General features: G+C 46.3%; 1 protein-coding gene and 1 pseudogene across 1 annotated transcript; one reads left to right on the plus strand and one right to left on the minus strand.

Annotated features, from left to right (window-relative positions):
• The first annotated feature begins 1660 nt into the window (after positions 1 to 1660).
• LOC123164429 (uncharacterized) lies at positions 1661 to 3747 on the plus strand (annotated as a pseudogene).
• A 76-nt stretch (positions 3748 to 3823) lies between these two features.
• On the minus strand, positions 3824 to 12429 carry LOC543236 (DNA-directed RNA polymerase 3B, chloroplastic). The gene is made up of 19 exons (XM_044581898.1): positions 11638 to 12429; positions 10683 to 10889; positions 10466 to 10599; positions 10265 to 10331; positions 9974 to 10032; positions 9696 to 9813; positions 9343 to 9456; positions 9085 to 9216; positions 8562 to 8978; positions 8270 to 8320; positions 7918 to 7988; positions 7229 to 7313; positions 6971 to 7123; positions 6635 to 6709; positions 6384 to 6473; positions 5876 to 5923; positions 5687 to 5801; positions 4731 to 4834; positions 3824 to 4625 (listed from the first exon to the last, which is right to left on the minus strand). The coding sequence occupies exons 1-19, from the start codon at positions 12337 to 12339 to the stop codon at positions 4515 to 4517; spliced, it is 2853 nt and encodes a 950-aa protein (XP_044437833.1). The 5' UTR covers positions 12340 to 12429; the 3' UTR covers positions 3824 to 4514.
• Positions 12430 to 17548: the final 5119 nt, after the last annotated feature.

The following is a 17548-nucleotide window of genomic DNA, read 5'->3' on the forward strand; positions in this document are numbered from 1 at the left end:
CCTTCATCCGGAGTTTTTGTTTTGTTTAAGGGTTTCACTTGAGCTGCCACACCCTTCATCTTCCCCATTTCGTCCCCATTTGAGCTAGGGTTTGTAGTTTGATCGGATGAATTTGGGTCGCAGTTGTAGCTAGGGTTTTATAGTCGAGATTTTAGTGGTAGGGGGTGAGATTTTAGAGGTTCGGGGCCCATATTTCTGAGTTGTGATGCTTTTTGTGGCTAAGTATAGGCGGTACCAAATCATGCTTTTACATTTTGAAATGTGATTTTGATGAAATGCAGTAGTAGTCAGATGGTTAGCTGCTGACATCAGAGTTTTTTAGATGTAGAGGGCTGAGATTTTTCTCAGGTTGTGATGCTTTTTTGGGATAGGTCCCGGGTCTGATGACTACCTGCCGTGGAATTACACCAAAACTGGGGTCTTCAGTGTCCGGTCCGCGTATCATCTGCGGATGTCTATGAGAAAAGCAAGATCAGGGTAGGCCGAAGCTTCATCTTCAGTTGATAAGCATAAGGCGTATATGGCGCTGTGGGATACTAACGCTCAGGGAAAGTGAAAATTCACATGTGGAGGATGATCAGAAATGGCCTTGCAGTAGGTGCCGAGCTTCATAGAAGACAGATCAAGCCGGGCGTTTTTTGTGTTGCTTGCGGGAGAGAGGAATCAATCTTGCGCAGGTTCTGGACATGCCAACACTCAACCCTTTTTGGGTGCCTGTTGCGCTCGGAGAAGGGTGTCACGGTGGTTGCTCCACCGATCACTATGGAAACCCAGGGCGCCCTCACTCGTTGGTTGCTGGAGTGGTTTGCGGGCGCGGCTGATGACAAGAAAGAAGAAATGATCCAGGCTACCTATGGTTTATGGCTAGCCAGAAATGAGGCGAGAGATGGGAAGAGGATCGCCCCTCCACATGAAATAATGGAATATGTCATGTTCCACATGCAGGAATGGAGGAACGTTCATCTGCCAAAGGAGCGACCAACGTTCTCCAGACAAGCTCAGAGGTGGGTGGCGCCGGAGGGGTGGATTAAATTGAACTCTGATGGGGTTGTAGCCGAGTTTGGTGGCAAAGGGGGGGGGTGCGGTCCTATGGGATCACAATGGAGCGTTCCTTGCGAGTCTGAGCCATCATTTCCCTAATATCGATGACCCTGAGGCAACGGAGATTCTGGCTTGCGGGAGGGGTCTGCAACTGGCAATCGACATGAATGTCGAAAAAGTGCATGTTCAGCTGGATAGTTTGGCCGTGGTACAGATGCTTACACGCACAGGTCAAGCCCTTGGATCAGAGAGATCAAGCAGATGTTGAGTACAAGAAGCGATTTCAAGGTTTCCCGGGTTAGTCGTTCTTCGAATGTTGCCGCGCACAAATTAGCTAAAGTTGAAGTAGGCGATGAACTTTGTAGTGTTTGGCTGGGGATCCCCAAGAGCTTGTGTGGGATGTAATTTCGAATGACATTCCGAGCTACGTTTCTTAAATAAAGCGGCAACGTTAAACCTGGAAAAAAGATAAGGATGAGCAGGTTTAATTAGCAAAACGAAACCTTCCATAGCAAATGGCGCGCGATCCCCCGCAAAATCCGTCTCTCCCCAACAAACCACGCTATTTACGATCAAAATCCCCCCAAAACCCAGAGCCAAAACCCTCACGCAGACCAAACCCATCGATCACCCATGGCCGCCGCGGCGGCGGCGTGCCGCAGGGCCGTCTCCTACACCCTGCGCGGCCCGCCGGGCGAGAGCCTCGCCGCGGCGGTCGCGAGCGCGGCAAAGGCGGCGAAGCCCACCACCGGCGACCCGTTCGTGGACCTGCTCGACGCCAACTTCAACAAGCCGGCCCCGCCGCCGCCGCCCAAGACGCGCACGGAGAACAACTCCCCGACGTTCGCCACCTCGGGCGACCCCTGCCTCGACTTCTTCTTCCACGTCGTCCCCGGCACCCCGGCCGACACCGTGTCGTCCCTCATCGCCAGCGCCTGGGCCGCCGAGCCGACCACCGCGCTCCGCCTCGCCTGCAACCTCCGCGGCGTGCGCGGCACCGGCAAGGCCGACCGCGAGGGGTTCTACGCCGCCGCGCTCTGGATGCACGGCTCCCACCCCGCCACGCTCGCCCTCAACGCGCGCCCCGTCGCCGACTTCGGGTACCTCAAGGACCTCCCCGAGATCCTCCACCGCATCATCCATGGCGGCGCCTCCACCAGGACCCCGGGGAAGCAGGCCCGCCTCGCCGCCGAGGGAAGAGGATTCATCGCCCGCCTTCGATTGCGTATGGCGCACAGCGAGCCGAGGAAGGAGGTGCCGGAGCTCGAGCGCCACGAGAAGAAGCGCACAAGGAAGGCGCGCGTTGCTGCTAGCCAGAAGCGTGATCTGGAGGAGGCCGCCCAGGCCACCGTCGAGCGCCGGAAGAAGCGCGCGGACGCCGCGGCGACGGCCGTCCAGAGGTACTCCCGGACCAGAACTACCGCCTCCTCCATGACATGACGGCGGAGGTGTTCGCCGACCTCCTCGCCGAGGACATGAAGAAGCTCGCGGAGGGCAAGATCAACCTCTCGCTGGCCGGGAAATGGTGCCCGTCGGTGGACAGCTGCTACGACCGCTCCACGCTCATCTGCGAGGCCATCGCGCGCCGCCTCTTCCCCAAGGGCTCGGCGCTGGACCTGCCCGAGGACCTGCCGGACGCGCACTACGCCTTCCGCGCGCGGGAGCGCCTCCGCAAGGAGGCCTACGTGCCGCTCCGCCATGCCCTCAAGCTCCCCGAGACCTTCATGTCGGCGGGCGAGTGGGGGAAAGTGGTGTACACGCGCGTGGCGTCCGTCGCCATGAAGAACTACAAGGACCACTTCATCTATTACGACGAAGAGCGCTTCAACGGCTACCTCGCCGACGTCAAGCCGGGCAAGAAGAAGATCGCGGCGGGCGCCCTGCTGCCGCACAAGATCCTGGAGTCGGCCGTCGACGGCGAGGACGAGGTCGCCGACCTGCAGTGGAAGCGCATGGTGGACGACCTGCTGGCGCTGGGCAAGCTCAACAACTGCCTCGCCGTGTGCGACGTGTCGGGCAGCATGCACGGCGTCCCCATGGACGTCTGCGTCGCGCTCGGGCTCCTCCTGTCGGAGCTCTGCGACGAGCCGTGGCGCCACCGCGTGATCACCTTCAGCGCAGCGCCGCAGCTGCACCGCATCCGCGGCGAGACCCTGTCGGAGAAGGCGGAGTTCATCTGCGAGATGGAGTGGGGCATGAACACCGACTTCCAGGCCGTGTTCGACCAGCTCCTGCGCGTGGCCGTCGCCGGCAAGGTCCCTCCGGAGCGCATGGTGAAGAAGGTGTTCGTGTTCAGCGACATGGAGTTCGACCAGGCGTCGGCCAGGCCGTGGGAGACGGACTACGAGGCGATCACGAGGAAGTACGCCGAGGCCGGGTACGGCGACGCCGTGCCGCAGGTGGTGTTCTGGAACCTTCGGGCCTCACGCTCGGTGCCGGTGACGGCGGAGCAGAAGGGGGTGGCGCTGGTGAGCGGCTTCTCCAAGAACATGCTCGAGCTGTTCCTCGGCGGCGACTACACCCCGTCGCCCAGGGCCGTCATGGACAAGGCCATCTCCGGGCCCATGTACGAGAAGCTTGTCGTGTTCGACTGAAGAGTAGGCGCGCGTGCGTCGTGTGTGTTAAGTGTTCGGTTCATTAGTCCTCCCAGAAAAAAGAACAGTGAGGCGCTCAAAAATAATTTGATCAGAATTCGTTCAAACTTCCACTGGCATGCTTGTAGTAAAGTTCAAACTATATGTACCATCAGACATCCCATGATAAAACAAAAGATCAGTGAAAATAGTCAAGTCAAAACTTTTCTCATGTACAATTTTATTCCATGTCAACATCTATATGAATCTCATATACACTTTTCAGGTTTCTATTCGGTGCCCAAATTCTACACATTATTACATGGTGATGGTGCAGCGCATGCAGAGCCATCGGCTACAAAAATCCTAAGAGATCAAAAAACGTATAGACAGTAAAATTAGGGTTCAAACTCTCATCTATGGTAAAATTCAATCAGCAGCATCAGCAAGACTGGACTCTTCAGCAATTGATAACTTGATATTTCATAATTTACCTTCTTGGCCTGAGTAATGGTAACCAGCGCCTGAACTGAACTTCACATCCTCGTAGATCTTGCGTCAACCAAAAAATCATCAGCATCAACTACTTGAGGCTCGTTCAGATCAGGCTTCGGCTAACCATTTGGCATGCTCCTGGGTCCAGAGTCCAGCGAGTTGATTTGCCGATGCCAAAACACCATTCACGCTTCTATTGCTGGTGTGCCAATAAGGCTGAGTTGCAATGGCTTGCTGCTGTAATTGCTTCTCACGCCAAAGATTTTGAAAAACTCAGCTTCTTGGCCCATCAGCCGCTGGCCGCCGCACAACCATCATGTTGTGATTTGTGAATAATGATCAGGCAATTCAGCTATCCAACCACGCAGAGCTCGTGACATGTTACATATAACTCTCCCGGTGAGCTTAGTTGAAGAAATAGGTAGATGTGAGAACTTCTCTCACATCAAAATTCCCCTGTGCTGGGCAGGGAGGAAACTCTACTGTCGGGAATAATGTCTGAAACTCTTCCAATAGCTGGATTGAATATAAGAGAGAGAGAGCATTAGGGAATAGTCTACTGATACAGTTGAACAAAGTATTGCTTGCTTAAAAGACACAGGGTACAGTCTGACAGCATACGTTTTCAAGGATTGGCATGCTGTACAGCTCCACGAATTGCTCTCTCAAGATCTGATTCATTTTATCGACATCACATGCATGCACCCAAAATGAGTCGTGCACTCCTGCAGCCAAAACACGTCAGCAAAAGGCAACATAAATTGCTTACAGACAAGCATCATAAGCACAAGTAACGAAAGCACAAAACTTTTGATGTCAACATCCAAAATCGACTTAATTTGCATTATCTATTGGCTGTTTGATACAAAGGGATTGTGACTAGATTCTTTCACACTAAATTACACCATATGCTCTCAAGAGAGCTTGGCTCCTGGTCAACTCGGCATATTTCGACCCTAACAGGACCTTATTCTTGTTGTGTGAATAATAGGCAAGCAAGTGTATTTGAGGATTGTGGGCCCATTTTAGCACAATCCTATGCTATTTGATTTGCGCAAATATACGGGAACCAACAATTAGCACTACTAACTGAATACTATGAGGATATAAACAAGTACTCCCTTTGTACGAAAACATAAGACGTGGTTTAGATTTAAACCAAAAAACATCTTATATTTTGATACAGAGAGAGTAGATCATAGCACATTACCCAACAGCAAGAAAAGGAAGCCGACATCCATGATTCACCAGAAACTTTGTTTTACATCAAGCTTATTCCTATCTGATATATTATATATGAAGCATGGAACAACCAAAAATGTAAAAGGTAGCTGCTGCTGCTGGGATGTAAACCCAGTAGCAGGTATAACATTTTTCCAAAGGGCTGGTAAAGGCGGAAATGTCAAATTTTAGCTAAATGTATCCTTTCAAAAAATAAGGCTAAACGTAGTAGATCAAAGACAACAATCCAGTTCATTCCACTTCCACTGAAGTGAAAGCTTAAGGTTGGTTGGTACTGGGAGGAGGTTTGCTACTAAAATATTTGTGCTAGCAATGGAACCAGAATCAGAAAATACCTGCAAAATGAAGACCAGCCTCCTTGCAGGTAATTGCCGTCATCATCATATGTGAACTATCAAGAGAATGCACAAAATTCGGTGGAAAAGCTGCCTTTTGCCGTTGGGTTGCAATCTAAAATTTAATGACAGTAAAAATTAACCATGATAGTTGGAATAAGCAAGGAGTAAGTGAATAAAGTTACTTACTGCATCACCCTCCCGTCGTAAAGCCAGACATTGCAAAGAAGTTCGTATCTGCACGATAATGGCGATATTGAAATAAATAACACACATAGTGTTCATAAAGTGGCAACGAAGACAAAATAGTAGAGCATTGTCTCGCGGCAATTAAATATTTTAACTTGAATGCATCTCAATCCTTCCTAGAATGCTCCTTCCACACGTTGGACTTCAAGGATTATGAGAATTAAAACAAATATGGTCCAGATTCAGTCAAAAAAATATGGTCCAGATCATACAATTAGCTCATGTTTATTTTCATGTACGAACCAATAGTGCTCTTCAACTCACACTGCAGTGATGTTTCGAAAGGTGCATAACTAACATGACATTTACACAAATGAGCAAATATGATCCCTCGAAGAAAAGTGAGCAGCATAACCAAAACAAATCGAGTGTCCATGTGTACTGCTTGTTTAGTGTAGATATACAAAAAAAATGCACATATATGTGCAATAGTTGATAAGTAGCTTACCATATAGTTTTTATATTTCTTGTATGGCTGCACAACTGGAAGACCAACAGGACTCGTCCATCTGACTGGTTGATTTTTTGAAGCAATCATCTATGAAGAATTGAAACACTGTCAGAGCCTTTTGATAACTCAACTCAACTACCAAGATTATTGTACAAAGGAAAATGCAGTGCCACACTTTACATTGGGATGCCTGTCAAATTTTAAATCAATTGAAAAAACTATGATTCAGAACAGAATATATCGTATACCTTTGCACAGTCACCAAGCCATGCCATTATAGCACGGGCAGATTGGAACATTTGTCCTAGTGCATCCAAAGTTACCTTCATCAGAGATACAACAGTTACAGCATGTCCTTGTCTCTCCAATGCAATCAATAGGGAGCAAGGAAAAAAATGCGCTAGGCATTAATTGTGTATTTTACCACCTCCTTGTGCTTTTCTCACCAAAGCACACACTGTGCACACCTAGCACGATTAAGCTCTACGCGTTTTGCTATCACCTAGAGCCTAGGCATGCCTTCTTTAACAATTATAGGGAGTCACAAAAATCGCCAGTCTGTCAGATGCAAATGAAGTACTTACCCTGGTAGCATAGCAGGACACATCATAGAGCAATTTGTCATCTGTAATGTGCCCTTTCTCTTGAAGCCTCTTCATAATTTGCTGGCGAGCACCGATAAATGTGACACCATAAACTGACGTCATCACTGTCTGCTTGACCAGCTTCCTATCCACCTGTAAGCTACCAATGTCCAGGTCCTCAACTGTTTTGTTAAAAAAAAGGTACACGAAGAAGAATATTTCTTGATTGAGGCAGAGCGGGGCAGGGAGAAGGCTAACCTCATCAACTAAAACCTTTGCTAATGGAACACTTGGGTCAGTAGCAGGATCTTTCATTGAGTCTTCCCGTACAACATCCAGTACCCTTCAGTCAAGTTTGCCAAACCATTATTAATTGCTGAATGCCACTAGGCACTAGGGAAAGGCATTATGAAATAAATAATCTAAAAACTGAGTTAACAGTTAGATGACAAATAAGCTAAATACTATAATCTATTAAGGCAAATTAATAATTGGAAAAGGAGAACTTGGTGTGGCAACAGCCTCAGCGGTCGTTCAGGTTCAAGGCCTGCCCTCCCTAAGGTACCTCAGTGTTCATTCCAAATAAAAACAAGATGTTGCTAGAGCTTGTTGTTTTCTTTTTAGCAATTACAGAAAGGTTCCTTAGTCACAGCCAGCTACATTTATTTCAAGAAGTAAAACATATAACTTCATGGATTTGTTTTTCTTCACGCACAATTGTCACTGCTTGAGTTTTAATGTAGGGAAATATTTTGTCGCCTGATCTAATAAAAGAAGATAACTTAATGGTAAAGGTAAAAGTTATGAATTATGATAACAACTTACATAAATTCGGCTCAGAAATATAATCAAAATAGACATTTCGAGCTGTTTTCAAAAACTGGAAGATGTAAGAGATGTTGGTTGATCCACGCAGAGTGGGGGGGGGGGGGGGGGGGGGGAGGCACCTAGCAGCTATTTCTGAGTAGATATCTGCAGGTTTCTCTCCAGGAACCAAGTTGACAGCTGCCGCGCCCATCTGTACAAAGACAATTGTCAACTATTTATATCCGGATAGTTCCACTATAGAATGTCATGAGATAAAGCATGCAAATGAAAACAGAAGTTTTGCGACCCAGTTGAGTACTGATAAATTCCAGACAGTAAAGAAAATTCATGTAAAATAAAAAAATAACAGTACACTTGACTATATAATTACATATTAAGCACAAAGTGCTAGCTTTATTTTACGATATCACAAGTACATAAAATAAAGATCAGGCCAAGTGATGCTTAGTTGGTATAGCAGGAAGAACTTACGTAGTCTCTTCCAAGAGCGGCATAGTGTTGTAACCCATTGCATGAACCATCCTGAAAGATGAAAAATGTGACCGGTAATTAGTAATGTCGTGACAAATGCTGACTGGGCAGAGATATCTCAAATGCTTTCATTCAAAAGCATGAGTAACACCTCGGTGCACATATAATATTGAGTTATTAACCTTGATCAATCCTAGGATATTTGACCTTTCTCTATTCTCTATTTACAGGTGATGATTTAAGCAATGTCGAAACCCATGCGAGTGTGCCTCGTTCTCAACGAAGAAAATACCTGATGAATAGGTAGGTGAGAGACAGCACCATGAGGTGATGAACTTTCTAAGGCATTAGAAAGATCCATGCATGCAGCTAGACATTGAAATGGATCCTCAGCATTAATCCACCAACAGTTCCCATCGACAGGATTTGCTGCTGAATCAAATATATCAGGCAAATGATCCTCCACAAACGTTAATTTGCTCTCATGAGAAAGCTTTTCAATGCCTCCGCCATATTTGTTAGCCAAATGTATCTTCAACCAGCGTAGACCAGATTTTCCGAGTGGCCGCCCTTCAGCATACTCTAGAACACCTCGGCATAGATCTGAACCTAGGTGACTCAGATGTGGATGCATAGGGTATGCACGACCACGGAAATCTAGATTATGAGGATAATAGAAGCCATCCTCCTCTCTCATTTTACGAGCAACCTATTCACAAAGGTGGAAACGGTATAGCTTCAGTAACGGCATACCATACCAAAAAAGGTAGACCGTGATATCTAAGAAAGTAAGAGCGCTTCTTTATAACACATACAGAGAGTTTTAGTTCTGTATCGCATCGCTCAGCATGCAGTTCGCGGTTAGCTTTCTTTGTCTTCTTTACGCTCCACTTCCATTTCTGGATTTCATCTGGGTCTTCTGTTTCAGGTTGTTCAGGTAGAGGAATCTATACACAAAACAGAAGCGCGAACAGGTTGTTAAAAAAACATGTGTGGCCACTAGAGCGTATTATGAAAACTGAAAGAAACAAAGTATTCACAATGTCAGAATTGACCATATGCAGTTGACTCACATTTCCCTTATCAACAAGTCCTGCAATACCCCCACCACGACTCCAAATAGTCTCAACAACGTCATGTACTCGTCTATTCACTCTCCATTTAGTACCCCCAAGGATATCTAATGCCTGCCAATATGACAATGCCTCAGACTGCTTTCATGAATCAATAAAAATAAGCAAGCACAAAGCACAAATGAATAAACATCAGAAATAATCATTAAAGCAAGAAGAATATCTAGACCATGATATTATGAAACTAACACTCACTACTAAGGAAACGAGTGTTGATGACATGCCACTATGCCAAGGGAAACGAGTTTAAGAATATAAATGCAGGCTGTGTCAAAGATGACTGGTCAGCTAACCTCGAATACTTTTCTCAGCTGTTTTCTTGGAACACTCTTGATGGCTTCCTTCTGATCCTTCACACCATGTGTCCGCATAACATATGAAGGCAGAAAAAGGTGTCCACCTTTATCATAGCTGAAACAATACATAGTTGGAAAATGATCACCAGACAGAAGATACAATAATCAATTATATCATCTAATTAACCATACATAGCTACTTTAAATATTGATGAACTAGTAAACACCCAACACAATTAACTGAAAAGGGACAAATGCATGAATCACAAGCATACCCCTTCCATTTTGTAGGAGGTACCAGCATAGGAAGATAGGGTATCTCCACGTGTCTAGCCTGCAAAACATTCAAACTTCTAAATACGTGTGAAGCATTTCCATTGAACAGACAAAAAAACAAGAAAATGGAATCTGCAATGCAGCAAGCATTGCAAGTAAATTTTTGAACAAACTCGATGGGAATCTAGATTATAATAAAGAAAAGAAAACAAGTGGATGGTCATTTTTTGTAGGTCAAGCGTCTATATCCATAAAGAAAAGAACAGCATAGCAGTGCAAAACAAACTTACAGTGCTTTCAAACCCCTCATGCACAAGAGGATCACACTCTATCACGAAGTGCTTCTTCTTTAGTCTCCTGCTCATTGAACAGAAATGTCAGAACAGATCTAACCAATCTAAGCAAGCACATGATACTGACACAGCAGTGCGTGTCAATGCGAACGCAAAGCATGCAATGAAGGCAAACACTAGGAAAATGTGCCGCCATACCCATTTTCTACAATAGGCTTTCGCAATACATGCTTAAATGCGGGTCGAAAATCAGGAGAACTGTCGGGTGTTTGGTCGGCTGGTGACTGCACAAATGCCGAATCCAACAACAATTCAATCAGGCGAGTTCCTAGCTGCAGTCACAAAAGGAGGATTACCTTCCATAACATATGAGACAAAATTCTGTCATTGTAGGTGTGCTATCTGGAAAACAAACCTTCACTTGGGCTTCTGTGCCCCACTCCTCCAATTCAATCTCCTGTTGCACAAGCTTCTGTGCTTCAGTCAATTTTCGCCTCCTCACCAAACTCTTAACAAGTTTCCGGCATTTTGCCTGTTCCTTGTCTAACCCTGGATCATTTTCACTTTCAGTTTTGCTCCTAGTTTTTCTCCTAGTCTTCTGAAAGAAAGCCTGGACTTTGTACTGCAGAACAATAAATAGCTTTCAACACACAGAAAAATCAACTGACACCAAGGAAACATTGTGTGATGAATACTGAATGGCAAAGTGAAGAACCTCCTACAATAGCACAGAGTTCATCCTAATTAACATGGATCAAACTCCAGTCCTTTACAACATATACAGCTCTAGCGCACAAGCAGAATAGCCAAGGCCTGAGCCAGGGGAAGATTAATTCCTAATCCAAGGCTTCGTCATCCATAAATAAAATACACCCCGCACATGATATCAGATCTGGCAATCTGCCATCATGTCACATTGTCACTGCCAGAAAACCTATAGTCAAACGGGCAACATAGATGCCATCTCCACTTGCTGAACAACTCACACGATGTATCTATTGGATCTTAATTAACAAAGTAGGTCAACAACTTCATCCAGCTATCACACCACGACACAATTTGGAGATAAAATATCATAACCAATAGCACATCTACCAGTTGCATAATGTCCTCGGCTCCTCCAATTTGTCAACTTCATTGCATTGCCAAACTTTTAATTGGGCATGTCGATCAAGTCAAATTGTTGACCAGTCAGATGGAAATCACAAGGAACCATCTACATTAATTACACTAAGGTCACCATCACTAGGCCTAAGTCTCACGTTGTTGTAAAGGAGCTAGTATTTGCTAAGTCATAGCAGATACGGAGTAGTACTGAAAAAAATTCTACACCATGAAGTTCGCCTAGAAGTGAGCTATCAATAACTTACCTCGCGCTCGACGGCCTCGCCAATGGAGTGCGCGGCCTGGACGACGCGGACGCTGCCGCAGCCGTCCTTGCTGGACATGAGGAGGCCCATCATCTTGTGCATGACGATGACGGCGACCTTCTCGGCGGGGAGCAGGAGCAGGTACTTGGCGTAGACGTGCTTGACCCGCTTGCGGCGCTGCACGTCCTGGTCCCGGGCGACGGCGTCGCGCAGCGGCTCGAACCAGCCGAGGAAGAGCGACTTGACGTAGGGCAGCTGGGGGGCGAGGTGGCGGTCGAGCATCTCGCGCTCGAGCTGGCGGTACTCCTCGGCGGCGCGCGCCCAGGCCTCCGTCTCCGCCTTGACCTGGCGCTGCCGCAGCCGCCGGTGGTCCGCCCGCCTGGCCCGCTCCCGCTCCTTCCCCCTCTCGAGGAGCGCCGCCAGCTCCTCCTCGGCCGTCGGCGAGGCGGAGGCGGGGGAGGGAGGCGGGTGGGGGATCTGGTAGGAGTCGGCGGGGGAGTTGAGGAAGGCGAAGAGGTCGAGCCAGTCGAAGGCGTCGGTGTTGAGTGGCGGGGGCGTGGGGATGGGGAGGAGCGTGACGGGGCGGGGCGGGGGCGCGGGCGCGGGCAGGACGGCCACCATGGGCGGCGGCGGCGAGAGGCGGCGCAGGCGGGGCCGCGGCGGGGGCGCGCACGTGGAGATGGGGGCGAGCAGGAGAGGCATGCGCCGCCGCCTGGGCCGAGGGGCTGCGCTCCGGCGGCCGGAATTTGGGGCCGGTGAGGTGGGGGTGGCGGAGGGGGAGAAACCTCGGTAGAACCTTGGAGGGAGGGAGGAGACCGAAGGGGAAGGTGATAAGGGGGACGGGAAAAAAATATCGGGGGTTTGGAGGGTGGGGCGGGTGAGGGGGCCGTCGGATCGCGTCGGGCAGGCATCCGACGGCGGGAGTTTGTGTCAACCTCGCGACTGGAGCTGTGTAAACGTGGAGGGGCCTGGCGGCTGGGCGTGGATAAGGTTCCGGCCTCGGTAAGTCTCTGCTGGTTTATGAGTTGGGACAGTTCTATCTTGTTATTTCGTGCAATGCTACGCGAATTCGGGGGGTTTGTATTTCCTTCCGATGCAATTTGGGAGTTTGATTTGCGTTTCTGAATCGCTGAATGCATCTTGCATCCCCGTTGCTCCACCGCGTCCATGTGACCACACGAGATGGCTTCATAGGAGGAGTGAGCCTTTGGTTGACACGTTCGGAGCACCCGCAAAATTGTCGCGAATTCTAAAATGGAAAATCACGAACAAACTTGAAGTAAGTGCTCTGCTGTTAAAAGTTGGTTTCGAAAAATGGAAATTCACGCCATGTGCTCACGAACAAACTGCCTTTTGTCAAAGGCTGATGTGTAATGGAGGGTTTGTTCGTGATGGTAGTTTGTTCGTGATGGAGGTTTGTCACTTTTGACATTTTGCAAACATTCTGTTTTTTATCATGTGCTCACGAACAAAGTGCTCTGCTGTTAAAAGTTGGTTTCGAAGAAACTTATGATAAGATTAAATAGTCTTTTGTTTGCAAAATGTTGAAACTGGGAAAAAAATCCTGATAAGCGGTGTGACTGGGTTATGCACATCATGATTGGGGGCATGTGGGGATTGAAGTTAATGATAGTAGTTGATGATCTGACTATTATTTTAGATAATGCCAAAAGAGAGAGTTTTGTTAAAAGGGTCTTGACTGGAAATCTTAACATGGGGTCAACATGCTGCAATATGCAGATGCCACCATTTTCTTGTTGCAGGATGATGAGGTGACTGCCAGAAATCTGAAATTCTTTCTTGGGGCATTTGAAGAAATGTCAAGGATTTAGCCCGTGTCCCGGTGATGTGTCTAGCATCGTCGGTGGGCATGTGGAGGTGTGCCTTCGGCGGATCTGTTATTGGTGGATTTGCTCAGATCTAGTCGTAATTCGTCTACGTTTGTGTGTCTTCAGGTTAGATCCTTCCGATCTATACTAATCTTCAGGGTCGTTCTGCTCACTCCCCAGGTGGAAGTCTTTCTTTTGGTTTCTGGTTTCTTCACACTCCCCTGGTGGAAGTCTTTCTTTTGGTTTCTGGTTTCTTCACAGTAGTTGCTTTTCATGGGATGATCTTGGCCCTTCTAGCTAGGTATGTAATAGAACTTGGCAGTGCTTTGTTTAGTTGTTTTCTCCTTTCTTTAGCTTCGCTGGTAGGTGATGAATGATGTAAGAAGACAAAATGGTTTCATTATATGAAATTGGAGGGGGCGGCTTCTCTTTTGCTAAAAAAAACACCATGTGCTCACAAAAATATATATCAAAATGTAGGGTAAACGAGTCGACCACATGGATGGCTTGCTTACATTATCCTTAGTTCAAGTATTGTAATATTATATAAAATAAAAATAAAAATATATGTGATTCCATCTAGCATATTACTTACAATTATTCATTCTCCGGTTTCAAAATAGGAAGGTGGAAGGGATCATTGACCTTCTCATTGGAAATAAAACACAATTTGGTACCCACAAAAGCACAACCAGTCTCTAAACTAATAGGCATGTGAAGAGTTATACCAGTGTAGAGATCGGCCAGGCACGCCCCCAAGCTCAGGTTCATTCACACAAGAACATTGTCCTATGAAATCTCATGATGAGAGAATAACTTTATCAGAGGAATTCCTAGTAACAATCTCCACGATGACTACACCTAAACTGTTGATCTTGATGTAATCAGTAGGGGGAGGATGCCACCCCACATGTCCAACCGGACCAGTCGCACTTTTAAACGCATTCACATTTCTTTTCCCTTTGTCGTTAGAAACCACCACATCATTAGAAAATGGAAGATAGATGCTTCTACTCCTTGGAGCATCCGGGATACATTGGCTGAGTTCTTTTCCTTCACATCTGATCTCCAGGCTCATGTGTACCTTATATCTAGAGAGATCAATGGTATAGCTCATAATGTTGCTCATCAGAACCTTCGGCCCTCCACACAACCTGATATTAGTTGCTTTGCTTCAGCTCATAGGAATTTGTCTGGCCCTATAGTTTCTCTTCTCTCCAGTTCTAATTTTCAGGGTTATGTTCTTCATGCTGTAAGATGTTACTGAGCTGAAAATGCAAGTCCAAAGATTTACTCTGACGACTCGTGGAAGAACATTAAAATTCCAGGAAGATCATACTTGCAAGATTCAGATCTAAAAGTTTTTTGCTCATCTGGTGGAAGCTTATCTTACAGCAAGTCATAATTTGTACGAAGTCATGTTCTTCCCAGACTACTTGAAGTTGGACAAAGTAGCGGCTCTAGAAAGCATCTCTGCTTCTCAAAATAGATGGCTCATCAGGATCATCCTTCCTGCAAATTTCTTTAACTACATGCAGCAGTTTTTCTTCTGCGATCTTATGCATAGCCAGAGATTAATTCAGTGTACTCCTCCATGGTGCTCATCAGGTTCTGACTTGCTTTATGGAACCTGACTTTAGTTGTTTCAATCAGGCTCATAGGCAATTTAGCTGCCCTTCTTGCACCTTCTATTAGTGCTTGATTGCCCAGGTGTTATAAGCTATCCTATAACATGTACTTAAGCTTGGTTTGAAATGAATTTGGCCCAATTTGGCGCCTTGCGCGCCTCTCCCTTGTTCAAAAAAATTTTTGTCCTCAATCACCAAGTGGCCTTTGTTTCGTCCGTTGCAACGCACAGGCATTTTACCTACTTTATACTAAGCACTTATACTTAATCATAACTCATCTTTTGAATGGAGTTACGATTTTTTTTTGCCATACACCATTGGACAGACTATATTTATTTATAAGCGTAATTAATAAAAATAACAATATATATACATGCACATGGATATCAAGGTACATATTAAGTCATGTCTTATATGGCGCTTACATCAAGGAGACGGGTGAGGCAGGTGCCGGGATGATCCTCCGCAACAGCACCGGTGGGATAGTTTTCTCCGCATGCAGAAATCTCCTGAGCTGTGCGAGTCCATTGCAAGCTGAGTTAGCTGCGTGCCGAGGGGCTCAAGTTTGCACTACAATGGTCAGACTTTCCGATCGATGTTGAGATGGATTGTAAAGTCGCGGTAGATTCCATCCATGGACAGATCGATGAATGCAATGTTGGTGAATGAAGTGAGGAAACTTCTTGGTGAAAGGGATAGCTCAATTTCTCATATTAGCAGGAACCAAAATGTTGCAAGTCATAGACTAGCTACTTTTGGTCTTGTTGAAGCCCGTACGACTCTCTGGATTAGTTCGGGTCCTACTAATGTACCACAACTTTGTATGGAGGACCTCCCTCCTAGTTGAGCAATGAAATCCCTTTAACCCCGCAAAAAAAAGTCATGTCTTATAAATTTATTGCTGCAAACAAAATTCTAGCACCAAACAAAAATTTATTTGGTCATGAAAATTGCTTTTATTTGTTTTTTAATAAACACTCTCGTTTGTGATGCATTCAATCTTAAATCTAGCAAAACTAATATTACCTTGTTACGTGTTGTATGAATTGTGTTCCATGGTATCCTTAAATTCAACAAACCCGACAAATATCTTAGATATGTTTGTAGAGTACAAGAGCATCAATCTTAGGTGAAACCAATAGAAATTGTAGATAGTATGGAGTGTTCACTATTATTTCGTCAACGTCTTTCACTCTAGCTTGGTGTGTGAGGGTGGGGGGTCTAGTCCTCCCAGAACGACCCAATCCGATAATATTTGTGTGTTCACACACTAATTTCATGAGCTTTTTTGGCAAATACCCTGATCTTTTATAAATAAGTACAAAGCACCAAAAACATAATAAATATTACTTCGAGATCCTTGGACCACCGAACCACCAGAGCCGGCCTGGCCTTCTCGATAATAGTCAGGAAGTCTTTGTGCACGTAGCCCTAAGGACCAGTGCTTTGGAGCCACCGTCGTCGTTGTTGAACACTTGAATCGATCTAAAGTGCCTGACACCATGCATATCTCACCGATGTGCATGCACAACAAGAAGCCTTAACCTCGCCATCCCAAGGAGACGACGGTAATCTATATCAAAGCTCCGTCGACTCCGCCCTAGTGGATGGAAAGGATCGAAGCCTGGAAGACCAACTCAAAGACGAACACCGCCTTGCAATAACTAGAAAACCCTAACCTAAACTACTAGTCGAAGCTGAGGCATCGGGATTCTCCTCCTCGTCACCAATTGTTGGAGGGATAGACAGAGGGGAGGAGAATCTACGGGCTAGCTGGTGAAACTTGGAGGGCAACTTTTGTTCTAGCCGCCTTTCCATGAGGGATAGGACAAGAGTCTTCCACTAATTTGATGAATTGTCATGCAAAAATTGTATACATACGTTCATACTAGAATGGTTGGGCGCGCTACTATGGTACCACTTGTGCATGTGCCTTCGATATGCCTAGTCTGATAAAGAGCTCTTGTTGAAGTCGTATTACCCTCTTGATCATAAACCCTCGAGCTAGGGTTGTGTTCCTTTTTTTGGCATTGTCCCCTTCAGATTCATTATGACTGCATGAGCAAAATGCGTTCTTTTTTGCTTTCAGACCCAAGATGCTCAACGATCTCTTCCATTCGTATGGGTCAGGATCAATGCAGGGTCAAACCAGCTGCAAGAGTTTTTTTGAACCCACTGCAAGTTTTTCATTTTAAATTGTAGCCTTGATAGGGGTAAAATCACTGTTTTGACTCTTTTGTCGAAGTTTAGCATGATTTGACCCCTTTTCAAAAATTTAACACGATCCACCGTGATGTTTTGGTTGCATAGACAGGCGTTTCCCCCGTGGGGACTTGGCGCTCTGCCGTGGGACGAAACACCATGGACCACGGAAGCGGATCCTCTAACATCCTGAAGGGATGTCACGAAGTTACAGTGAAATGCATGTGTAAAGCGAAGAAGGGATGTCAGGGT

The sequence above is a fragment of the Triticum aestivum genome, chromosome 7D, assembly GCF_018294505.1.
Source record: "Triticum aestivum cultivar Chinese Spring chromosome 7D, IWGSC CS RefSeq v2.1, whole genome shotgun sequence".
Lineage (NCBI taxonomy): Eukaryota > Viridiplantae > Streptophyta > Magnoliopsida > Poales > Poaceae > Triticum > Triticum aestivum.